The sequence below is a fragment of the Carcharodon carcharias genome, chromosome 14 (genome assembly GCF_017639515.1).
Source record: "Carcharodon carcharias isolate sCarCar2 chromosome 14, sCarCar2.pri, whole genome shotgun sequence".
Taxonomy (NCBI): Eukaryota; Metazoa; Chordata; class Chondrichthyes; order Lamniformes; family Lamnidae; genus Carcharodon; species Carcharodon carcharias.
Window position 1 is genome coordinate 48,489,832 of NC_054480.1, and position 26,347 is coordinate 48,516,178.

General features: G+C 42.3%; 1 protein-coding gene across 2 annotated transcripts in view; it reads right to left on the reverse strand.

The window, feature by feature from the left end:
- LOC121286752 (cadherin-like protein 26) overlaps positions 1 to 26,347 on the reverse strand; it is a 133,763-nt gene that overhangs the window by 69,822 nt on the left and 37,594 nt on the right. For both annotated transcript variants that reach the window (XM_041203785.1, XM_041203784.1), the window contains 5 exons: positions 26,074 to 26,196; positions 22,809 to 22,967; positions 13,109 to 13,256; positions 7,250 to 7,416; positions 5,127 to 5,255 (listed from right to left, as the gene is read on the reverse strand). In XM_041203785.1, the coding sequence (XP_041059719.1) occupies positions 5,127 to 5,255; positions 7,250 to 7,416; positions 13,109 to 13,256; positions 22,809 to 22,967; positions 26,074 to 26,196 (726 nt within the window). The remainder of the gene's footprint in view (positions 1 to 5,126; positions 5,256 to 7,249; positions 7,417 to 13,108; positions 13,257 to 22,808; positions 22,968 to 26,073; positions 26,197 to 26,347) is intronic.

The following is a 26,347-nucleotide window of genomic DNA, read 5'->3' on the forward strand; positions in this document are numbered from 1 at the left end:
CAGCATCCAGATGATATGCTCCACCAAGTTGCGAGCTGCTGCATGAGTCTCATTATAGCATCACTCTGCTGCAGTCTGAGGCTGGTGCATGGGTATCATCAGCCATAGCTGTAGCTGGTCAGCACCTAGAGACACCCAGGGTCTATAGACAATACCTGTCATTCCTGCAGATGACCAAGAACCATTGTCGCCGATGACTGCACATGTCTAGGGACCTGGTCGCTCATATCTGCCACTTACTGCAGGACTTGGCGCCAAGGAGACATGGAGGCATCCACTGCCAGTGGCTGTGAAAGTGACCATGGTGCTCAATTTCTATACCAGTGGCTCCTTTCAGGGCTCCACAGGTAACCTCTATGGGATTTCACAATCCGCCACCCACAAATGCATCCATGAGGTCACGGATGCCATCTTCTCCATGGCACACAACTTTGTGAATTTCGCCCGGGAACGGGACAGCCAGGATGCAAGGGACATTGGATTCACCCAGATCTCAGGATTCCCACAGGTGCAGGATGTGATTGACTGCACTCATGTGGCACTCAGATCTCCATCACTACACTCAGTAACCGCAAGGGCTTCCACTCTCTCAACGTGCAGCTGGTTTGCAACCACCAGAAACTCATGCTGCAGATGTGCGCACGGCTTCCAGGGAGTGTGCACGGCGCCTACATCCTGAGTCACTTGCAGAATCCTGCAGTTTTCCAAGGTCCGCAGAGGCTGCAGGGTTGGCTCCTTCGGGACAAGGGCTACACAAAGTGGCAGTGGCTGATGACACCCACACAGCAGCCTCAGACTGCAGCAGAGTGACGCTATAATGAGACTCATGCAGCAGCTCGCAACTTGGTGGAGCATATCATCTGGATGCTGAAAATGCAGTTCCGGTGTCTGGACCAGTCTGGTGGTGCCCTGCCATATAGTCCACAGAGGGTGTCACGCATCATTATCGTCTGCTGCGTCCTTTACAACCTGGTGTTCCAATGGGGAGATGAACTGGCTGGCTGAGGAGGAGATGGAAGACCTAGAGGTCTCCTCAAATGAGGAGGACGGCAACGGGGATGAGGGTGAGGAGGTCCTCAGTGGTGATGATGATAGGGATGAGGCTTTCGCACTGGCTAGATGAAGCAAGAGCACTGGGGAGGCCCTCATAGCTGCCAGATTTGGGAAAGATGATGATGAAATGCAGTGAGGTGTCCCCATTGATCCTCATATCGCAGTTGTGAACGTTTGACTCCAGTTTGGTTTATGGCAGCACCCAAAGCCTCTGTGAAAATGCTCCTGTCATGGAGACACAGTCAAGGCCCTAATAGTCACTCGATCGCAGGACAATGATGACAGCATGCAGTAAGGACACTCCATGAATCTTCACATGGCCTCTGAGAATTTCATGACTCCAGGTAACTCCAGGTTCTAGGTAACTGTAATTCATTATTGCTGAATGCCCTTCTCTGAGGGCTGTGGATAATTCAATAGTCCCCAGAGCACTGGAATACTAGTCCAGTGACAATACCACTATGCCATCCCTCAATAAAGTGACTGTGAACTATAAGAAGAAACTTGTCTCACTGGTCATTCTGTTCAAGCCATACACTTGTGAATCTGGTGTCACGAACTTGAGTGTGGGGAGGGTTGCTGAGGGAGAAAAAGAGGGCACCCCCTACAGATATATTGAGATCTGGAGCTGAGAAGCTGCAGTGGAACCCAAACTAAGCATCGGTAAGCAGGTTATTGCTGAGTATTGCCACTTGTTAGCACTGTCGACAACACCTTCCATCGCTTTCCTGATTGAAAGTAGTCTGATGGGGTGGTAAATGGCCAGATTGGACTTATGCTACTTTTTGTGGACGGGACATGCATGGGCAATTTTTGTCTGATAGATGTCAGTGTTGTCGCTGTACTGGAACAACTTGGCTATGGGTACAGCTAGTTCTGGAGTACAATTCTTCAGTACTATTGCCAGAATGTTGTCAGAGCCCATAGCCTTTGCAGTATTCAGTGCCTTCTGCCAGTTCTTGATATCATGTGGAGTGAATTGAATTGCCTGAAGATTAGCATCTATGATGTTGGGCACCTGAGGAGGAGACTGAGATGGATCATCCATTTGGCAGTTCTGGCTGAAGATTGTATCAAATGCTTCAGCCTTGTCCTTTGTACTGATGTGCTGGGCTCCTCCATCATTGAGGATGGGGATATTTGTCGAACCTCCCCTTTTGGTTCGATGTTTAACTATGCCCCACCATTCACGACTGGATGTGACAGGACTGCAGAGCTTTGATCTGATCTGTTGGTTGTGGGATTGCTTAGAAATGTCTATTGCATGCAGCTTCCACTTTTGGCATGCAAGTAGTCCTGTGTTGTAATTTCACCATATTGACATGTCATTTTTAGGTATGCCTGGTGCTGTTCCTTGGCATGCCCTCTGCATTCTTCATTAAGCCAGGGTTGATCTCCTCACTTGATGGTAAGTAGCTTCAAGCTAATGGTAGCTTGAAGGATATTCCAAGCCATGAGGTTATTGATTGGGGTTGGATACAATTTTGCTCTTGCTGATGCCCAAAAGTGCCTGATGGATGCCCACTTTTGACCTGCTAAATCTGTTCTGAATCCATCCCATTTAGCAAGGTGGTAGTGCCACACAACATGATGTACAGTATCCTTTGTGTGATGACGGGCCTTCGCCTCCACAAGGATGGTGCAGAGGTCTTTCCTAACAGTGCTGTTATGGACAGATGCATCTGCGACTGGTAGATTGGTAAGTGCAAGTTCAAGTTGACATTTACCTCTTGTTGGTCCCCTCACCACCTGCTTCAGGCCAAGATATTTCCATCAGGATTTGGCCAGTTTGGTCAGTAGTGGTGCTACCAAGCCAGGCTTCATATTGAGCTTTGAAGTCCCCCGCCAAATTATATTCTTTGTCTTTGCTACCCTCAGTGCTTCTTCCAAGTGATGTTCAACATGGAAGAGTACTGATTCATCAGCTGAGGGAGGGTGGTAGGTGGTAATTAGCAGGAGATTCCCTTGCCTATACGTGGCCTGATGACTTATGAGACTTCATGGGTCTGAAGTCGATGATGAGGAATCCTAGGTCAACTCTCTCTCGACTGTGCTGCCACCTCTGGTTGTTCCATCTTGCCAGTGGGACAGGACACACCCAGGGATGGTGACGGTGATGGTGGTGTCTTGGACATTGGTTTTAAGTATGATTCAGTAAGTATGACTATGTCAGGCTGTTGTTTTAATAGGCTATGTGACTGATTTTAGTAAGGAGTATTTTGCAGAATCGACTAGGGATGGTGTGCCATTGCTGTTTCTGGTGCCTTGTTCGATGCCCGATAGTCCATCCTGTTTTATTCCTTTTTGACTTTTCTGTAGCACTGTGTTACCGCTGAATGGCTTGCTAGGCCATTTCAGAGGGCAGTTTAGAGTCAAATACATTAACATGGGTCTGTACTCACATGTAGGCCAGATCATGAGGAAATTAGTAAACCAAGTGGGTTTTTCTTCATGATCATCATTACTGAGACTAGCTTTTAATTCCAGATTTAATAATTGATTAAATTTAAATTCCACCAGCTGCCATAGTGGGATTTAAAGCCGTGTCCCCATTAGTATTAGCCCAGTATTAACCCAGTATTAGCCTGGGCCTCTTGCTTAGGAGTCCAGTAACATTACTTCTATGCCACCATGCCACCATCCTTGAGCCTGCAACTACCCCTGCTGAAAGCACATAGGATGCTAGGAGCAAGAGAAAGAGTAAATTCAAGAATTTGCAATTCACCAAAAGTACGCCTGTGTGTTTGACAAAACAATCTGCTGTTTAAGTTTTGTTTTTTGATCATTCCATGTGATCCAAGTAACTGCTCATTCTGGCTACTGTCACAGGGGATATCTGCCAGTCCTGGCAACCAATCCACACATCATGTGCTTTATGTCTTTATGTGCAGCGGATTGTGATACCTTGAAATGTCTCCAAAAGAAGGAAGCAGAGGCAAATAAATTGATTGCATTGATTGTCACGGCAACTGGTAACATATGTCTGCCAGGTCAGGCAGGCAGTCTTCTAGAAGGCTGCGAGCATCTGCCATTACCTGACATGACAAGCTCACTCCGTGGAAGCACTGTCTGGAAACTCTTAAAGTGGACAGTGTTCTGTGGAAGGGTCATGAGGACTCGAAACATCAACTCTTTTCTTCTCCACCGATGCTGCCAGACCTGCTGAGTTTTTCCAGGTAATTCTGTTTTTGTTTTGTGCCTTTTCTGATCTTGGTCGCTCTCATGAACCTTTTTCCAGTGCAACTCCCTCCTGTTCACCTCTCCCTTGCTCATGTACTGATCCCACCACAGCATGTCAGCACTGCTGTCGATTGTGATGCTCTTGCTCTCCTGATTATTGTCAAACACATTTAGCTGCCTTGATCTTGTCAGTTTGTAAGTCCCCATTGTTGAGAAAAATGTATCCACACAAGAATTCCATGCCAAATGTTTGTCAGAGGGAACTGAAATGCCAGCTGAAATCAGTGCAGTTTTATTCAGAAGGGACAATCACAATTTTAAATACCGACCTGAACTGCAGCACAATCTCATCTCCTTTTAACTGGTCAGTTTCCTGAGCCTCAGGAAGCCCCATGTTGGAGCCATTAAATTTAGAGCCAAGTAAATCCAAAACACAAATGACTCATTAAAACCTCTTAAAGATTTGCATTGCAACATTATCTATCTGCCCACCTGCAATAATTCAATTCCTAACTTCAGCGAGTAGGTTTTTTTAAATTCATTCATTGAGTGGGTGTCACTGGCCAGGCCCAGCATTTATTGCCCATCCCTAACTGCCCTTGAGAAGGTAGTGGTGAGTGGCCTTCTTGAACCGCTGCAGTCCATGTGGTGTACGGACACATGCAGGTACCTGAAGGCGTCCAAACACACATCCATTAAACCCAAAAGTGGCTACATTGGAGCTGGATTACGTTTGCAAATGAAAGGTTGATAATTTTAAGGCAGTATCCACTCCTGACACACCTCGGCTTCTAGGTTAAAAATAAACCACCGGCACCTCCCAAAACCCAACCCCATCCACACACACCCCCCCCCCCACCCCAATACCAGAATACACCTGTAAAAATACTTACAGCCTGCTCAGTTGCAATTGGAGGATGTGTATTGGAATCTATCACGTTAATCTGTACTTCTGCATTGGAGGACAGTACATTCAGTCCATTGTCTCTTGCTTTAATGATTAAAGAGTAGGATTTGATAGTCTGAAACAGAAACAATAATTAGTTACAAAACACAAATTACATTTTGTAAAAAAAAATGTTGCTAAGTTGGATTGCACTTGTTTATTTTGGACAAAGTTGGGAAGTCTTTTTAACTGCAGACTGAGTAAAGTTTTAAGTTTTCTGGTAATCTATATTTGAATTAGTGAATTATCACTGTCCCAAATGTAATATATACTACACATTAAATTGAATTTTCCCGGTGACCTCTCCCGAAATTGAAGAAGATTGGGGTCAAATGTGGCCAGGCCTGACTCTGCACTGTACCCTGGGTCCCACTTCTTTCCCCTCCCACCTAGCAGGACTGTTGCTGACTGCACTTCCTCTTTCATTGCATGTAAATTCTGGCAGAGGGTGGTACCTGGATGTCTGGCCCTTTCATCTCCATTCTACCCCTCTGATCACCCCTTCCTAGAACTATCTGGTGAAATGTGATGGTAGACTTATGATAGTGGTAATGAGGCCCTGTATTGTGTAAATGGAGAGAGAGGATGCCATCCAGGCCTTCTCTCTCCCCAGTTCAACACCATATACTTAAATTTCCTCAGTTTCTGCAAATGCCTACAAAGCCAAAGATTTTCTTCATCTTTTGTGATCTCCTCTCCTCTCCTTTCAGACTCTCTTGCTGTGTCTCTTCTGGGACCCCAATGTTGTTTTGGAATCCCATTGTTGCAAGCACAGCCTCGCCTCCAACCAGCACTGTAGGGCTTCCTCTCAGAGGCGGGGATCCTGCCCTGCATGCCAAGTGACATCTGCTCCAGGAAAATAGATAGAGTTGGAGAGGTAAGTGGATGATCTGTGTTTTCCCACCAATTTGTTCTAAAGAAGGCTCCCATCCATTTCAGCTTAGACTAGAATGTGAATAGGATATCCCACTTTCTCCTCCAAATTCATTATCTACAGGATGTTCCTCGCAGTTCTACAAGGATGCCATAGGATTCCCCAGCTCAACCAATTATACACATTCCTGATTCTCTGCCTAGGATTCCCAACCCTCCTGGAATGAACAGGATTTTCCCAGAATCAGGGATTCCTTCCCTGAATAATGCCTCCTTAAGCCTGGGAGATGAGCAATTTCATTGTAAAACCATAGTGCATCTCATCCCTTTCCTGTGACATCACCAGTTATTATTGGATAAAACTTGAGCTGAGTGACTTCAACCCTTCTACTGCCATAGAGAGCAGCGATCATTTGGGATGTAGCCAGGAGGGCACTGGAGAGTCAGAATCATGGGTGTCAGCATTTGGAGAATCTTTGAAATGGAAGAGGGGAGTTTCTCAGCTTCCCCTCTTCCCATCCTTCATTTTCCCTCTCCCCTCAGTTTTTCTTTCTTCACCTGCTCATGGGAGGCACTTTAGTTCCTGGAACATCTCATGCAACAGCTGCAGGGGCAGGTGGCAGGGGTCAAGAAGTCAGAATCAAGACCCAACTATGCAAAAGGTCATTGGCAGGAGGCCCCCTACCCTCCAATAGCTGGCAGCATTGGTTCAGCTGGCAGGCAGCCTTGCTACTTGGCCCGTGTATCTGTGAGAGGAGGCCCTCAGTTGGCCTTCGGGCAAGCAGGCCACCTGATGCTTCTCCTGCTGTAGGTAAAATACTCATTGAGGTGGATTTGCCATGGGCACGGCTCATCACCAATTGTACTTTCATGTCCCACTTGCCAACCCATTCCTGGAGCGGACATTAAATTACACCCAATATTAAGGTTTTCGCATTGCTTTTGATTAAAAAAATTAATAGAAACATATGGACGTGAGAAGGTCATTTAGCCATCAAGCCTGTTACATCAGACAATGACATCAATGATCATTGTAAAATAGAATTTCTATTTGACATGTAATTGCTTATGTTAATTGTCCAAATATCAATAAAATCATTTTATAATTTGAATGTTTTAATTATATTTGCAGAAGTATAAACAATTCTGTGATTTAGAAAGGTAACAATGTTCCACATATGGATATATAATACATACATCATAATCCAAACATTTTTGAAGAAGTATGGATCCATCTTCTGAGTTAATTTTAAATACATTTGATGGGATTGAAGGACTTTGAGAAACAATTGAGTAGGAAACTTTTCCATTACCACGTCTTACATCATCAGGATCTATTGCTTCAATTCTGAAGATTTCTTCACCTAAAGCATAGAACATGAATCACTCAGTAAACATGAACTGTGTAACTTATGGCTCGAAGAACCAGTGCTGCTGTCATCGCATCTCATGAAGAGATACATCTAGTTAAAACAGAAGATACTGGAAACATTTGACAGTTTGGTCAACATTTAACGGTGAAGATTCATTACTATTTGAGCCGCAAGGCTGCACGTCACCTCCAGCAAGCCTGCACCTGAAATATTATTTGTTCAACCATTCCCTTTGGTAGCGAGCTCTACAATCTTACCAATCATTCAGAAGAAGTATATTTTGACTTCCCTTTTTAGATTTCTTGGTGGCCACTTTATATTTATGGCCTCTAGTAATGCTGTTTCCCACAAGATGAATCATTGGGCTGGATTTGCAGGAGGGGGCCCTGTAAAATACCGTGGGTGTTCAGTCCATTGCCTATCTACCAGCCCTATCCACCACCACAAATTTACCAGGGGAGGGGGGATTTGAAGGCCTGTCCACAGGATACTTGAGGCCCTTAAGTGGTCAATTAATGCCCAATTAAAGGCCTCATCCTTCCCCCACTGGGATTTAACCAGAGGCAGGAAAGATCCACATCAATTGTCCAACCTGGAAAGCTGCACAAGCTGGTGGCAATCAAGGAAGGATGCCTCCGAAACAGGTGCAACGGGCCTATCGGAGTGCCGTCCCCAGGACTTTCTCCCTCCCGCATACCCTCCATCCCCTGTCTATTTATTTTGGCACCCACATCGCTCCGGCCCCTCTCAATGGGACACTCTGGATGTGGCCCAGCAATAACCCTTTCCCCCACTTATCTTTCACTCCAGTTTGCAGCTCCTCGGCACTTGGGACTTTTGTATTCCAATACTCCTGCTGAAACTGCTGGGGCTGGAGTCCTGCCAGCCATTTATTATTTTATGAACTCATGGGATGTGGGTGTCATTGGCTAGGCTGGCATTTATTGCCCATCCCTATTTACCTTTGAGAAGGTGGTGATGAGCTGCCTTCTTGAGCAGCTGAAGTCCATGTGGCATAGGCCACAGTGCTGTTCAGGAAGAAGTTCCAGGATTTTGACCCAATGTCAGTGAAGGAACGGTGATATATTTTCAAGTTAGGATGGTGAGTGGCTTGGAGGGGAACTTCCAGATGGTGGTGTTCCCATGTCTCTGCTGCCCTTGTCCTTCTAGATGGTAGTGGTTGTGAGATCCTGCAGCGCACCTCGTAGATGGTACATACTACTACCACTGTGTGTCGGTGTTGGAGGGAGTGAATGTTTGTGGATGGGGTGCCAATCAAGCAGGCTACTTTTCCTGGATGGTGTTAAGCTTCTTGAGTGTTGTTGGAGCTGCACTCAACCAGGCAAATGGAGAGTACTCCATCACACTCCTGATTTATGGCCTGTAGATGGTGGACAGGCTTTGGTGAGTCAGGAGATGAGTTACCCACCGCAGGATTCCTAGCCTCTGACCTGCTCTTGTAGCCACAGTATATATATGGCTAGTCCAGTTCAGTTTCTGATCAATGGTAATCCCCAGGATGCTGTGAGTATGGGATTCAGTGATGGTAATACTATTAAATGTCAAGGGGCGATGGTTAGATTCTCTGTTGTTGGAGATGGTCATTGCCTGGCACTTGTGTGGCAGGCTTGCTGCTTTCCACTTGTCAGCCCAAGCCAATATATTGTCAAGATCTTGCTGCATTTGGACATGGACTGCTTCAGTATCTGAGGAGTCGTGAATGTTGCTGAACATTGTGCAATCATCAGCAAACATCCCCACTTCTGATCTTATGATGGAAGGAAGGTCATTGATGAAGCAGTTGAAGGTGGTTGGGCTGAGGACACTACCCTGAGGAACACCTGAAGTGATGTCCTGGAACTGAGATGCTTGACCTCCAACAACCACAACTATCTTCCTTTGCACTAAGTATCACTCCAACCAGTGAGTTTTCCCCCTGATCCCCATTGACTCCAATTTGGTCTGGGTGCCTTGATGCCACATTCAATCAAATGCTGCCTTGATGTCAAGGGCAGTCACTCTCACCTCACCTCAGGAATTCAATTATTTTGTCCATGTTTGAACAAGGCTGTAATATGGTCAAGAGCTGAGTGGCCCTGGCAGAACCCAAACTGAGCGCCAGTCAACAGGTTGTCGCTAAGCAAGTGCCACTTGATAGCACTGTTGATGACCACTTCCATTACTTTACTGATGATGGAGAGTAGACTGATGGGGTGGTAATTGGCCAGGTTGGATTTGTCCTGCTTTTTGTGTACAGGACATACCTGGGCAATTTTCCACATTGCCAGGTAGATATCAGTGTTGTAGTTGTACTGGAACAACTTGGTTGGGGGTGTGGCAAGTTCTGGAGGACAAGTCTTCAGTATTATTGCCAGAATATTATCAGGGCCCATTGCCTTTGCAGAATCCAGTGCCTTCGGCTGTTTTTTGATATCACGTGTAATGAATTGTGTTGACTGAAGACTGGCATCTGTGATGCTGAGGACCTTCGGAGGAGGCTGGGATGGATCAGCCACTTGGCATTTCTGGCTGAAGATTTTGCGAAAGCTTCAGCCTTACCCTTTGATTGGCCACAGAGGCAGGACTTACTCCCCAGTTGGGGCCAGAAATCTTGCCTTAAACCAATTAACCCCCCTCTGAGTGTAAAATGCTTGCAGGGCAAGCCACCAGAGTGGGGCGAACTTGTTCTCAGCTTTTTTGCCAGGGGACTCCAGCCTTCCATTACATCTCTCTGTATCCACTCTCAAAACTTATCAAAAGTTGTCATCCTTTTAAAGACCTCTATTAGGTCACACTTCGGCCTTCTTTTTGAAGGAAAAAGGGACCCAACCTACCAATTCATTCTTGATATGTACACCCAAGGTATCACCTGGTATCACCCTTGTAAATTTTCTCTGTACCCTCTCCAGCACCTCTATATCCTTTTTATCCTTTATATGGTGACCTGAACTGCACACAGTACTCTAATTGTGGTCATAACTTCCCTACTTTTCAATTCTATTCCTCTAGAAATAAAATCTATTGTTTGGTTTGTTCTTTTTTATGGCCTTGATAACCTATGGTGCAACTTTTAATAATTGATGTATTTGTTACTATCCACCAAACCTAGAATTGCAGGTTTCAAGTAATAAGTGACACCCCTACCCCCCCATTCTTCCTACCAGATTGTATTACCTCACATTTATCTGTGTTGAACTTCGTGTGCCAATTATGCGCCCATTCTGCAAGTTTATTATTTTCCTCCTTTAATTTGTTGCAGCTCTCCTCAGTTGTGACCATCACACTCCCCGTCCTCACCAATTTGGTGTCATCCTCAAATGTATAAATTGTGTTTGCATTTACAAAATGTTTAAGTAAATTATAAACAGCAGTGGTCCCAACACCTCTCCTTGTGGAACAACTTATCCCACCCTTTGCCACTCTGAATAACAACCTCTTACTCCAAATCTCTGTTCTCTGTCATGAAGTCAGCTAGCTGTCCATTCTGCTACTTGTCCCCTGACTCCACATTCTCTGACCTTATTCATTGGTCTATTATGAGGTACCTTTTGAAAATTCAGATAAATTACATCTAATGTATTACCGTTGTCTACTCTTGCTGCTATCGCCTCAAAAAATTCAACAAGTTTGGCCAATGATAACTCTTTTGCCTCTAAGTCAGAAGGCTGTAGGTTCAAACCCCCTCCATAATCTGTTGGCATGGCCGTACTGGCCATGCTTCAAAAGACTGAAATTCAAGATGGTTTCTGAAGACCACCAGGCACTTTTGTGGATTACAAAACATTATCTTGTCTCTAGAGAGAACAAAGAGGGTCTTCTTTCTGATATTAACTCAATGTTTGTCAGACCAGGAGGTTAACAAAACCCCACCAACGCCTTGACTGTAAAAAATGCAAATTTACCTTTTCAAACACAAAAAAAGCTACTGAAACCATAGGTGAGAGAAGAATACAACTGCTTCATGGGATTGCTTGGACATGACCTGACACTAGTATGAGGCCACATGATACAGTGACCATCTTTGCTCCCACTTAACAGATATTAACAGAAGTTCAAACTGACATTTGAGAGAAACATCTTCAGAGACTTCAAAACCAACTTCCATCAGAGAAAGAGAGTCTTGCAAAGGGCATGCACTATTGCAGTCAGCTAAGCAACCTAAGCATAAACCTGCAATACCTATCAAAAGGAACAAGGACTCAAGGACTCTTTCTTCTAACCTGCTCGCCTCCCCCACCCCCCCCACCCCCCACCAAATTCACCAGTGTTCTCAACCTCTGGCAGATCTACCACAAAAACCTTTGCAACATGGAAAGATACTGCTTTTCAATATCTCCATTTCCATCCAAAACATTAACTCATCAAGAAACATCGGGCCCTCAATAAAATAGAGACTGAATTAAATTCTATTTTTATAATTACTGTCTTATCTTTAACAGTATCCAGATTTCGTGTCTGTGTGTAGTGTGGTGAGCCATGTTAGACATCAAGCTTTCATTTAATTTTCAGGGCAAGTGTGCGTGAGAAATAAAGTAATTTCTTCATTTTTAATACTCAAAAACTTGCTGATGAGTTATTTAAATTGACTCCATCACTCCAAGAGTAAGAACATACACACATCCTCATATAAATATATTTGATCATGGGCAATAAAAGGTAACTCCTTAAAAATTGCCCGTGACACTGGGTTTACTTTGGCCCTGCACAGAAGAAGTGCTGCAATTTCAGAGGTGGTGAGTTTCAGATCAAATTTTTAATGGAAACCTCCTCGGCCCTTTCAGGTGAACATCAAAAATCCCACAGAACAATGAACGAAGAGCAGGGAAGTTATCCTAGCAACATTTATTCCTCAACCAGCACCATCAAAAATAGATTACCTGGTCATTTATCTCATTGTTGTTTGTGAGGTTTTGTGCAACATGCAATATGGCTGCCACATTTCCAAGCCTTACAACAGTGGCTATACCTCAAATATATTTAATTGGTCCTGAAGTGCTTTGAGAAAGCCTGAGGTCATAAGAGCTACAATATGAATGTAAGTTCTTTCTTTCTGAACAGTAGCAATGTTTTTCTCAAGGAAGAAAGTGAAATTGTCCTTGCCCAATTCAGCCCAGTGCATTGTCAGCTAGTGCCATGATTGAAGCCCATATTGATGTCAAAACCATAGATGGATGTTTGCTGTGTCTCTCTTGTGTAGGATTCATTAAGAAGCGTACTAACCAGATATGTTAAGTATCCTATATGCAACACCAGTGGGTTTGCACAATTTGCAAGAAGATGGTGGAGATCACAACTTGTGAGGAGCAAACCAATGATCCCAAGGTGATTGTCAACAAGCTGATCCTAGACAGCATTGGTAAGGACATTGAGGAAGATTGCCAGTCCATTTACCCTCTCCATGATGTGTAAGTTTGATAAGTCAAAATGCTAAAGAAGGCCAAGTTTGAGTTGGGCAAACTGATGGAACTGGATGGTGAAGGAGGAAGTGGTTCAAGCAAGCCATCAGGTGAAGAGATTAGTGCTAAAGTAGCTTTTGGATATGAACCCCTGTCCAGAAAATTGTCTAAATATGCATAATAAAACATCTCTTCTTAAAAAAAAGGCATCCATGCTAAACTATTTGTTTTCTGAATAGATGAAGAAGAACATAAGAACAAACATCTACTTTGGAACAAACTCCTACCTGGATGTGTATTTTCTTTTACATCAACTTTGTAAATCTCTTGCTTAAATTCAGGAGCATTATCATTGATATCAATCACCATAATTCTATATAACATATGATCATCTAGAACTTCCAAAGTGTTTATGTCCAGAGCATCGACTTGAAACTGAATGTGAAAAAATGATAGAATTAATTATTACTCAAAACTGGATTATACAATAAGAAATATTAAGGCATTCAACATTTCTATTATTTACATTGACAAACAGAAAATTGATACCAAATTCGGAGAGCAGTAGATTTCACATATATAAATTTAACACCTTGATTTAATTATCATGAATTAATTTAAAATTATACTTTTAGTGCAGTCAGCACACCTGCTCTCTTGTTTTGCAATGTGCTCTTTTTAGGTTGAAGGCACCTTCCTCACCAAATCCCAGGCTTGGCACAGTAATAGTTCACTTACCTCTCGAATCCAGAGCTATGAGCACATAATCTAGGGTGATACTTGAATGCAGTACTGACAGAATGCTGTACTGTTGGTAGGTGCTACCTTTTGGATGAGATACTAAACTAAGGCCCTACCTACACTCTCAAATAGGCATAAATGATCTCATACTGTTGGATGATTTGAATTGGTAACCTGTCCAACATTTACCCTTGGACAAGCACCATCAAAAATAGATTATCTAGTCGTTTATCTCATTACTGTAGAAGGAAAAAACAGTAAAACTTAGAAATGAGTGGTACTGGTCCAAACTGGAGATCCATTTTAAGATATACAAGACCAGCTCAGATCAGAACCAGTCATTTCCCAAGTTTTCCTGACTTTTCCTTCTGGGGGTCCTTGCTGTGCACAGATTGGCGGCTGCATTTCCTACATTACAACAATGGCTACATTTCAAAAGTACTTAATAGGCTGTGAAGCACTCTAGACATCCTAATGTTGTGAAAAATACTATATAAATTCAAGTTCCTCTAAATGAGCAATTCATTATTGGTTTCAGTTTCATGGTCAATACATTTTATAACATCAACAAAATCTGCTTGGAATGGCTGAAGAGCTAAGCTAACCTACAGCACACTGAGTTGACTGCATTCAATTTTGTGAGATGAGAACATTGGAATAAGTTCCCAACTCATCGTCATCCTTATACAGATAGCTAACTTTATAACAAAGGTGAAAAATCTAGTTACTAGCTTAATCAAGGTGCGCATGGATTCCATTTGACCTTATACCAAATTTTCATCAAATCATGAAAAGTGGTGTGGGAAAATCACTCTGGCATATGCTCATTCCATTACCATTTTGTTGTGTCTCACTTCCATTTCATGTCTAGTTGTTGGCCATATACATGCCATGTGGACGGGTATATGGAAAGTCAATGCAATCCAGGGATATTAAACCTATTGTATTTTATGCCTCGGATATATGCAGAGATGACACACTAGTTCCTATGCCTGAACAGGACCTTACTTACCGTGCTTCTAAAATGCCTGTTCTCTCATGCTTACAGCTCTTGCTTTCAGTTTCTGTTTCTGTTTCTTAGTAGCCATACCCAGACTTGACTAATAGCTCGCAGAACAGAGAAGAGTCAACAGACAAACATTATCAAGCATTGAATAATTGAACAATTGAATGCTACAAACCCTGCGATGTATTCTCTTCTACTTCCATCATTACAACTCTTAGACCTTGTGTCAAATATACCAAAGGGGGAGGGGGGAGGGGAGAGGGGAGAGGAGGATCACTGTTCATTTCTTTTAGCTGTCAAAACCATGACTTGCACCAGCTCAGAAGTTATAATCTTTTTTTTTGTTGAGTACCTTCCACAAGCAACACGAAGTCTACATGCAACTCGCATGCAGCAACCAGAATCAGAGGCCTGCTGCAGCAAGATACTGGCCCTAATCTAATGGAATATTATACCAGAAGCCAGGGTGCCTTTCTCTAGTATTGAAATGATTCTGAGACAGGATAATCAACCAGAATGCTTATAGTGGTCACAAGGCCTGACCAACTGTCCATATGACCCACTTCTGCCAAACCAGAAATTCTAGGTTGGTGACTGATTGCATATGGTGGAACTAACTAATGCTAAATTGTAATGAGGCAATTTCAAAGTTACACCCTTGTGTCAGTAACTGAAGGGCTAATCTCACTGAAAATGTTGACGTTAGACCTTCCTAACACTCTAAGGAGTGTTATTTGGCTGGAGACGGGACTGCCTGGGAGGAATTCCCTCCTCAAAGAGCTGTCGGGCAATCTGATGGACAAGAAGCTCTGCAGTCCCAGCAGCATGACTGGGAATGGTTGCCATTACTGGAACTGCTAATGATTCCATGAGTCAGTGCCTAAGCCAGGATTGAGGTAAGTGCAGGGAGTGATGTGATGGGAGTTGGAGGACAGGCCCCTGAGGGGATGGGGGTGTGGCTGCTGAAGAATGGACTGGGGGTCACGATGGAGAGGCCAAGTGGAAACGGAGCCCCTGCGGACAGAGGTGGGTGTCACAAAAGTATAATAATTCTCATAATATTATTGTGATTTATTGTAAAAGTATGTTAATAGTGGGGCTTGGATAGTTTGTGTGTGTGTGTGTGTGTCTGTGTGGGATTTAATTACACCTTGTAGCCTAGTAGATTAAAAGTTGAAATATCAAAAGAAGTAAGGTGTAGAAGTGTCTTTAATATATTAATGAGTAAACATGGTTGGGTCTTAGTAGATAAGGTGTAAAGGGAATTCGCATTTTTAGATAGAAAGGGGATTTGGTTTTCAAAGGGATCTCAGTTTGTTTACAAAAAGGCAGAAAGCAAGCTGAGGAATGTATTTATTTTTCTCAGGGGTTATTGACAATATATAGTGACAGCAAGAAAGATTTATATTATGAGAAAGTTGAGAAGACTGTAGAGGTGTTTTCAACAGAAGTGTTGCAGAAAGAGCGTCCTGTATTGTTTCCAGATTGTGTGGTAACAAGATCACAAGCTCACAGTTTGAAATAGGAAAAAGAGGAAGTTATTAGTAAGGGAAAAGGTGTTGAAGTTCAATTAGCTGACACTGTCTTTGTTAAGATTGTTCAGGAAGAAAGGATGGAAGAGAATGTAGCTGATGTATTTAGCTCAAGGCAGATGGTAGGGTTACAGAAAAAGCATCCACAAATTAAACAGTTATGTCAGACAGCATACTCAGAAACAGAGGCAGAATGTATTCCAGAATGTTATTACCTTAAGGGTAATGTGTTAATGAGAAAGTGGCGGCCGTATCAGGTTTCAGCAGATGAGGACTGGATGGAAGTGCATCAGATTGTAATACCATTTGGATATAGAAATGAGATACTGAGAATAGCTCATAAAATTCCAATGGGGGGACATTTAGGAATTAGAAAGACAGAGGCAAAAATACAAAAGCATTTTTATTGGCCTGGATTGCATAGGGATATAGTCAAATTTTGTAGAACATGTACACATGTCAGGTGATTGGGAAGCCACATGCAGTGATTAAGCCAGCACCTTTAATTCCAATTCAAGAATTTGAAGAACCTTTAAATAGGTTCATAATTGATTGTGTAGGAATCCCCCTGAGACTAAAAGTGGAAATCAGTTCTTAATGACAATACTGGATGTGTCTACAAGGTTTCATGAAGCAATACCTTTGAGAAATATTATAACAAACAGAATTGTGGAAGAGTTGACTAAAGTTTTTACAAGATATGGTTACCAAAAAAATACAATCAGATCAGGGTTCAAATTTCATGTCACAGCTGTTTAAGGAAGTAAAGAATAATTTGGGGATAAAACAGTTTAAGGCAACAGCTTACCATCCTGAATCACAAGGGGCTTTGGACAGATGGCATCAAAATTTAAAAACTATGTTGAGGGCATAGAGTCAGGACAATCCATAGGATTGGGATAGGGGAAATCCATTCTTGTTATTTGCTATTAGGGATGCTCCTAATGCTTCGACTGGTTTTAGTCCTTTCAAATTAGTCTGTGGTCATGAGGTAAGGGGACCACTAAAGTTAATTCATGCGATATTGGTGGGTCAAATTTTGGAAACTACTCTCCTGGATTAAACATCAAACTTCAGAGAAAGATTGACAGAGCATGTGAGTTAGCTAGGGAACATCTAAAGGTATCACAGCAAGTGATGAAGATGAAGGCAGATGGGAAAGCCAGAGCTCATAATTTTGTTGCTGGGGCAAAAGAGTTAGTTTTGTTACCATTGAACGACTTATTAAAGACAAGGTTTAGTAAGCCTTACAGGATTGAAAAGAAACTGAGTGAATTATTTAATAAATACTCCAGATAAAAGAAAGAAGCAGGGGATGTGTCATGTAAATATGCTTTAAAAGTACTCCGACAGGGAAGAGAACCAAAAGGAGGTATTAGTGGTAGTAGGTGGAGGTAGAAATGAAGGATTCTGAAATTGATTTTCTTCTAATCAAATTGGATAATGAGGGGAATACTTGAAAATTTAAATGTAATATTGAGTTATCTTCCAAGCAAGTGTCAAAGTGATTTGGAGAAGCTATTGCAGTCACACAAAGTTATTTGTGGGAATAAGCTGGGGAAAACAAATTTAGCTACACATGATGTGAGTGTAGAAGTTTCATCCTTAATAAAGCAACACCCTGGTAGATTAGATCCAGCAATGTTATCACAAGTACAGAAAGAAATTGAATTCATGCTTCAAAATTACATAATTGAGTCTACTTACAATAACTGGAGTTCATCTATTGTGATGGTACAGAAACCAGATGGAACACGACAGGTGAATGCAGTGACAAAAGTGGATTCATATTCTATACCACGGTTGGAAGATTGTATTGAGAAAATGGGACAATCAAAGTTTATCACAAAGATTGACTTGCTGAGAGGATATTGGCAAGTACCATTATCAGAGAGAACAAAGGGGATATCAGCTTTTGTGATGCCATTTAAAGTCATGCCATTTAATATGAAAAATTTACCCATAACATTTCAAAGACTGACAAACAAAGTAAATGCAGGACTGAGCAATTGTGCTGTTAATATTGATGATTTGATAGTTTCAGTCAAATATGGGAGGAGCATTTCCAACATCTGGAAGAATTATATAGCCAACTACAAGAAGTTAATTTGCTGATGAACTTGGTAAAAGGTGAACTTGCAAAAGCGCAAGTTACATATTTAGGCCATACCATTGGACATAGTAAGATAGTTCAGAGAGATGTGAAAGTCAAAGCTATCATGGATTTCCCAGTGCCTACAACAAAATGAGAAGTTTTGAGATTTCTGGGCAAGCGTGAATTTTACCAGAAATTTGCACCAAATTTTAGCAGTGTGATTGCTCCATTGACTGAACTATTAAAAAAGAACAAATGTTTCAATGGACACAGGAGTGTCAGAAGACATTTGTCAGTTTGAAAACCGTATTGACTACGACAACAGTTTTAGAAGTACCCAAATATGCCAAGCAATTTAAGCTGGCCATTGACGCAAGCGATATAAGCATTGGGGCCATACTATTGCAGGAAGTTGAAACTGGAATTGAGAAACTAATAGGGTATCTTTCATGGAAGTTGAAGGTACAACAGGGAAAATATTCAACGATCAAAAAGGAGACTCTGGATCTGGTGTTAGCATTACAGCATTTCGAGGTTTACAATTGCAAACAATTTGACAGAAGCAGTTGTTTACACAGATCTCAATCCTTTAAAGTTTCTGGACAAATTTTGAGACCAAAGTTCAGATGGAGCCTATTACTGCAATCATTTAATCTACAGATTATAAATGTGGCTGGATGAGAAATTCTAATTGCAGATGCATTGCCAAGAGTTTAAAGCTGAAATGGAAATAGACATTTAAAACATGGATACGGGACTGAAATGACTTCTGTTGATGCTAATGATTTGTATATATTCTGTTATGTTAATGCATGCATCTGGTAATGTAATAGCGTGGGTATATAAGTAAGTACAGTAGGTAGTATAAGATGGATTAAGAAAATGAAGCCAAAATTTTTAAATTATGATGGTTCATGTTTTGGTAAGGAGTGGGGGGTCATGAAAGTATAATAATTCTCATAATATTATTGTGATTTATTGTAAACATAGTTTAATAGTGGGGCTTGGATTGTTCGTGTGTGTATGTGTGTGTGTGTGTGAGGGGGTGGATTTAATTGCATCTTGTAGTCAAGAATACTGAAAGTTGAAGTATCAAAGAAGTAAGGTGTAGAAGTGTGTTTAATCTGTTAATGAGTAAACATGATTGGGGTCTTAGTATGTAAGGTTTAATGGGAATTTGCATTTTTAGATAGAAAGGGGATTTTGTTTTCAAAGGGATCTCAGTTTGTTTACAAATAGCCAGACAAGCAAGCTGAGGAATGTGTTTATTTTTCTCAAGGGCTATTGACAACATATAGTGACAACATTAAAGGTTTATATTATGAGAAAGGTAAAGTTCCAAAGACATATGGAAAATGGGATTTACACTTTAAAAGAGAGAAACATGTATAAAGCAGAATGAGGCTACGTGTTAGGAGGAAGTGTGAGAAGGCTCCAGTTTTTGTGCATTAAGACTGCTATCTATAGAACCCGATGCTGGGAAAAGACACTTTGAATTCTACTATCCAGGTTATTATGTCAACTTGCAGAAGTCTGTTTAAAATCTATTTTTTTTACATTTGTCTGGATGGGGGTGAAACTGGAATCCAGATTAATTAATAACTCCTAATACCAGTGGTTTTAGGAGTTATTATAGTAGTAATTTGTAGACCTATGTATGTGCGTGAAATCTTTTCTTTTGTTAATAAATGTTTATTTGAGTTTTTTTTTAAATCTCTGAAGTCGTGGTGCACGTATTACTTTTGAATTCAGGGCACACATCTCTAAATAAATACAAATTGTAAAATCATTTTGATAGCATGATCAAGTTCCCCTCGTGGATTTGATCTGCCTGGCACACCCCATCTGCCACATCACAACTGTGGGGCAGAACTTGGTGGGTGGGAGCACAATCAGGAAATGGGTCAGTGACAGAAACTCACCCCCCACCCCCACTTTCCCACCTGAGGCCCAAGCAGGGTAACCAACTAAGATTCCCGCATCCCCAACCTCCTCCCACTGGCCTCAAAATTGGGACTGGCAAAAAGTGGCCATTAATTGGTCACTTAACTGGAGTGAGGGCAGGCCTTGACTTCCCCCATTAAATTGTAGACAGGTCAATGGTGGGTGGGAGGGTGGCAGGACAGCCACCCATGGATTGTTTCTCCCTTCCCACCATGTAAACCATCTGGCAAAGGCCTGTTAAATTTTCTCCTAGAAGTGAGTGCAGTGTAAGTGTGCAAATCTTTTCTTATTTTTTATTTGTTCATGGTATTTGGGCATCACTGGCTAGGCCAGCATTTATCCATAATTGCCCTTGTTCAGGGGGCTTTAAGAATCAACCACAGTGCTGTGGGCCTGGAGTCACATGCAGGTCAGACTAGCAGATTTCCTTCTCTGAAGGCCATCAGTGAACCAGATGGTTTTTTTTTTAAATAATGTTCAGCAATGATTTCATGTTTAGTAGCAGACTTTTAATTCCAGATTTTTTTTGAATTTAAATTTCACTCTGCCATGTTGGGAGTTGATCTCCGGTCCCCAGAGCAATACCCTGGATCACCATTCAGGTGACAATACCACTATGCCAATGCCTCTCCTTTAGCAACTAGCAGCCAAATATATTGTTCCCTTTGGAAATTGCAGCAAGGCTGTAAAATAAAAGGCTGTTACACTTGCAAAAAGCAACCATTCAATATTTCACAGCACAGAAGTAGTATCTACAGGACTGTTCCAGTCTGTTAAAGGTATAAAATTATCACTCATGTGTCCTTGTGGTAAGGATAAGCAGTCTTTGAACACACTTGCCAGCTCTGCTCTGTGAAATATTTTACTGTCCTGAATCCCACCACCTATGATGCCCCATCTGCATGAATACAGACACAGGAATTCCCCAAAATCACTCTAAGGCCTAAATTTTCATGCAGATGTGAAAATACCAGCAGAGGCCCAAGACCGGAAGCCCTACCCCCAAACCTGACCTCCAGCATTTTTGTAGGAGGAATAATAGCACATCCATGGTTCCTGGAGGCAGCTGCCCTATATAAATCAGCAGCTGTCTCCACTCATGCGATTTTGGTGAGGTATGAATCTGAAACCTAAAGTGTGCTGATTAGACCTGGTAGGAAGAGGTCTGAACCTTGCAGATTCATTTGTAAAGCTAGGGCACCCTTTTGGAGAGGTGGGATATGGTTCCAGGACTCCTTTGAGAGAGGTCAGGTGCCTTTTGGTGGAGATATCCTTTGGGATAGATCAAGTTCCCTTTGGGATTGTTAGAAGTAGAAATGAAGATGCATAAACTCATTTAACTGTCAAAGAACTGTCAAACTTCATTGCAACTGTCAAAGTTCATTGGAACTGTCAAAGCTGTCAAGGGATTTAATTCTGCTGGGCTTTAAATTTTTTAAAAAGTGTGGAGTTTTAAAAAATATATATAGTGCTGGCTATTTCACTCTGCTAGTTGACATAAGCCTGAGGGTTATCACTATCGGATTTGTGCTGCATGACTGATTTTACAACCTTAATTATCACATCGGGGTGCCTGTTAAGTATGTTTTCATAAGAGATTAGTTGAAGGAATTTCAATGCATTGAATGTTTTGTTTTATCAATGAGAGTGTTTCTTAAAATAGTGTTATCACCAATAAACACAAATTTATTTTATGTCAACATAGCTCTTAAGATTGCCTATGGTGGATACTAGATGAGTTAGCATAATGCAGGTAAGGGCAAAGGGTGGTGGGTGGCGGCCAGGCCTTGGCATGAGTTGGAATTAAGTTGACAGAGGGGCTCAAAAGGGCCATGGGGATGAGTGGGGGCATGGGTTGCATGGGGCATGAGGGGTCATTGAGGGGTGGATAGAGGGGCATTGGCAAGCATAGGGGCTATAAAAGGCCATAGGATGAGTGGGGAACAAGTGTTGGCAAAGGAACTATGAGGGGCTGTGGGGTGGGTAGAGCGGCATATGGTGCCATAGGGGCTATAAAGGGCCATGGGGATGAATGGGGCATGGGTTGAAATATGACGTGTGAGGGGATGAGCAGTGGGTGGAAGGGCAGAGGGTGGCATAGGGAATATGAGGGGCTATGACAGGCTGGTTAGAGGGGTATAAAGTTGTGTGAATTGGCGTGCATGAGGCAAGGAGAGTGTGTGGGGAATGAGAGGGGTGAGGGGTGGACTGATGTTTTTTGTTTTATTGTTTTTTTCCAATCTTTCACACAGTACCGAAGCACATAGGCAGGCCTTGCAGACAGCCTGCCTATGCACCCGGCAGCCTCTGCAGTCACTTCGGAGACGGCAACTTCTAAGCCTGCCCACCTCCCTGGAATGAAAATCCCAATTTCCGGACCTCTTTTTTCCCAGGTCAGGTTTGCGGAGCTGGGAAATGTCCCATCTCTGCACACCCGATCTGGAAGCAAAAATCCGGGCCTAATTGTGTGACTCAGAATTTCAGCACATTGCAACTCCCTCCCCAGCTGTGATAAGGTTGTGAAGTGGGACCATGGTTTTCTAACTCTTGCACATTTTTATGTTAGTCGACACAGAACAAACACATGTAAGTTATAGGCTCCATCATAAGTGCATTGAATCACACAGCAAAACTGTTGTCTAAAAAACTCAAATAAAAATAGTTTGTACCGTCAACTCTTTTGTTTTCTCATGATCAACTTTGTGATGAATAAATATTTGTCCAGTTTCGCGATCAATTGAAAACAAGCCTTTCTCAGGTTCAGTGTCCACACCTTGTCCTTTAATTGAAAACAATATTGTATGGTTTTTTGACTTGTCATTGGAAAGCTGCAAAAGAACAAAATTGTTAGTAATAGTTGCTTGGTAGTACAGAACTTGAATATTGCTGAAAAAAGAGACTGCCTGTCAAAGCTTTTAAATTGCATTCATCACTTGTCCTGATGAGTGCAAGAGAAAAAGCTTTGACGGTATGCCTCTTTTCTCAGCAACACTCAAAATTGTTACTTGTGGAAATAAAATTGTTGTGAATAGAATGATCTTATAATAGTATTTTATTGAAATGTAAAAAATATTTCTCAGGCCTTAACTATCAAACATAGTGCACCCTTGTTAAACACTTTGGCCTTGAATTTATGCTGTGCTATTATAGTTGCAACATATAAGTTGTTAAGCAAAAATGCCTCTCTGTTAAAATAACCCATTTATTATTATTTTAATTGATTAACGTACTCTGCTGTTCTGGAGTTTGTGAGATAATTTCCTCCCAGTCCACCTGTCTGTAGGCGTGCCAATGCCTGTAGACCTGGACATTGGCATCTTGGTAAGTATTGTCTATTATTTACTCTGGCATCCTGCTTTTCTCACAGCAGAAGATACAGCACTACATATAGTTTTATTTTTATATTCATTCATGGGATGTGGGCGGCACTGGCTAGGCCAGCATTTATTGCCAATCCCTAATTGCCCTCGAGAAGGTGGTGGTGAGCTGTCTTCTGAACCGCTGCAGTCCATGTGGTGTAGGTGCACCCACAGTGCTGCTAGGGAGGGAGTTCCAGGATTTTGACCCAGTGACAGTGAAGGAACGATGAAATATTTCCAAGTTAGGATAGTGTGTGGCTTGGAGGGGAGCTTCCAGATGGTGGTGTTCCCATCCGTCAACTGCCCTTGTCCTAGATAGTAGTGGTCATGGGTTTGGAAGGTGCTGCCTGATGAGTCTTGGTGAGCTCCTTCAGTGTATCTTCTAGGTGGTACACATTGCTGCCACTGTGCATCTGTGGTGGAGGGTGTTTGTGCATGGGGTGCCAATCAGGTGAGCTGCTTTGTCCTGGATGGTGTAAAGCTTCTTTAGTAATGTTGGAGCTGCACTCAACCAGGCAAGTTGAGAGTATTCCATCACACTCCTCACTTGTACTTTGTAGATGGTGGACAGGCTTTGGGGAGTCAGGAAGTGAGTTACTTGTTGTAGGATTCCTAGCCTCTGACCTGATCTTGTAGCCATATTATCCCTATGGCTAGTCCAGTTCAATTTCTCATCAAGTTACTGAAATGCTGTCAAAGAATATCTGTCATCTTAAGCCAGGTTTTAACATGTCATTTTTATGCTTTAGCTTAGCTCTCATTGCTTCTCTTGGGCACTTCCAGCCCCACCAAAAATGCACCAGAATTTCAGAATAGTGAAAAATCGCACCCCCTGTCTCTTGTTTCTTTTAATTTCTCCCTTTCATGCGCAGAGGCCCTCTCTTACCTTGTTCATATTCTTAGCCTCATCCAAACTGGAGAAACAGAGGGAGAGAATTAAGGGATGCTGAGCATGAGTGATAAAAAGAGGCAAAGAAAGTATGAGAGAGAAAAATTGAGGGAGATAGGCAAACAAGGGAAGAGACCACGATGGAAAAGAAGAGGCAGAGAGAGTGCGAGAAAAATCATTTTAAAAAACCTGAGATATTAAAATAAAACAGAGAGAAATCAGAAAAATAAGAGGCAGGAAGAGTATGAAAAAAAGCCAAACACATACAAAATAGATAAACTCTTGGGGCAGGATTTTTTGGATGGTGAGGTTTCCTGCCAACCACCTGAAGAATCAGTGGGAAATGCATCACCGTCGATACCGGCTGCTCTGCAGCTATTCAACATGTCAAGGAGCTTTGATTGGCTGAAAGCAGGATTTCTGTCCCTCATTTTGGAGGAAGTCCCACCTCAGAGAGCTTCCAGCCAATTTGATTGGCTGGTACTCTGTAATCCCAGCAGCACCAGTAGCAGCGGTGGCCAGGACTGGGACTATAAGTGATGCCCAGATTCAAGTCACAGAGTCCAGGACCAGTTAAGTACAGGCAGGGAGGGGAAGTGAGTACCAGGGAGGTAGGGATAGAGCGGTGGGAGCCGGGATAGAGAGGTCAGGGGGGAAGGGGAGCATCTGTGGGTGGCAGACCTTGAGGGGGGATGCCCAATATGGAAAGGAAACATTAAAGGAAGCATCCTCCCCGCACTTCCTGCCAGAGGCCCATGCAGGGTGACTTTCCAGGCTTCCCTCCTACTCCTGAACTCCTCCTGCTGGCCTCAATATTGAGGCTGGGCAGGGAACACCCTTTAAGTGGCCATTAATTGCCCACTTAATGGCCTCAATTGGGAAAGGGCAGGCCAACAGATACCTCCACCACCCCCTGTAAAATTTCATTTAGATCAAGTAGGTGGTGGGAAGGCCACACACTGGACTTTAAGAGAATCCACCATTTACAAACCCACTGGTGGCGGGTGGGGGTGGGGTGAGCATGAAACACAGCCCAGAGTTTCAGCCAATTGCCACAAGCATAATGATTCAACTGGCAGCTGGATTGTGATCTTTGTTTCATCTGCACACTATACTGGGATCAATGGTATCCATCCATGCTGTATATAAGACAGAAACAGGCCATTTTGCCTAATTGGTCTACGCCACTGTTCGTGCTCCACACAGAGCAAGGTTCAATTCTTCTGGCTGTTATTCACAGTGCTGTTGAGGACACAGAAGATATTTAAGAGTTCCAGAATTTATGCCACAGAGCAAGGCACAAGAGCAGCCAAGGCAGACCTGTACAATGGAACAACTTGGAAAGAACAAAAAATGGAAAAATGCCTTGATTATAAAAGTCAGCTTGTTAGCTATCTTCAAGAAAGTAACCAGGACCAAATTAATTTAAATAGCCGATACCAAGTTAATTTCTCTGTCAGACATTCAATGAATCATAATGCTTAGACATAAGGCCGCAAAAATCCAGGCATCTATATTATTCATGAGACCATGTACATACAGACACAAAATACACAATTTAAAGCAACAAATAGATATTAAAATTGTACCAACTAATGGCTCCTTGAAAGATTTGGAGATTTTTCATTATCTATTTAGTAGCTAAAAAAAATTCTCCTTTTCCTTTTCCCCTCATTGATAGCATACCTTTATTGCTTTTTTAGGGTAAGGTCCTGGATCTTCTTCAGATATTTGGAATGTACCAGAAATCCATCTTCTCTTCTCACGGTGCAAGACCACTGAATGCTGTGACTCTACTCTGCACAGGTCCTAAAATTAAGAATTCCAATATTTAACATTTAAATTAACATTGATCACTATGTCAAATAGCTTAATAAATTTTGTAGGTTCCACTCTGAAGATATGATATTGCTCCAATACAAACCAGTAAGAAATCCTACTTAGAGTTAAAAAATCAGTG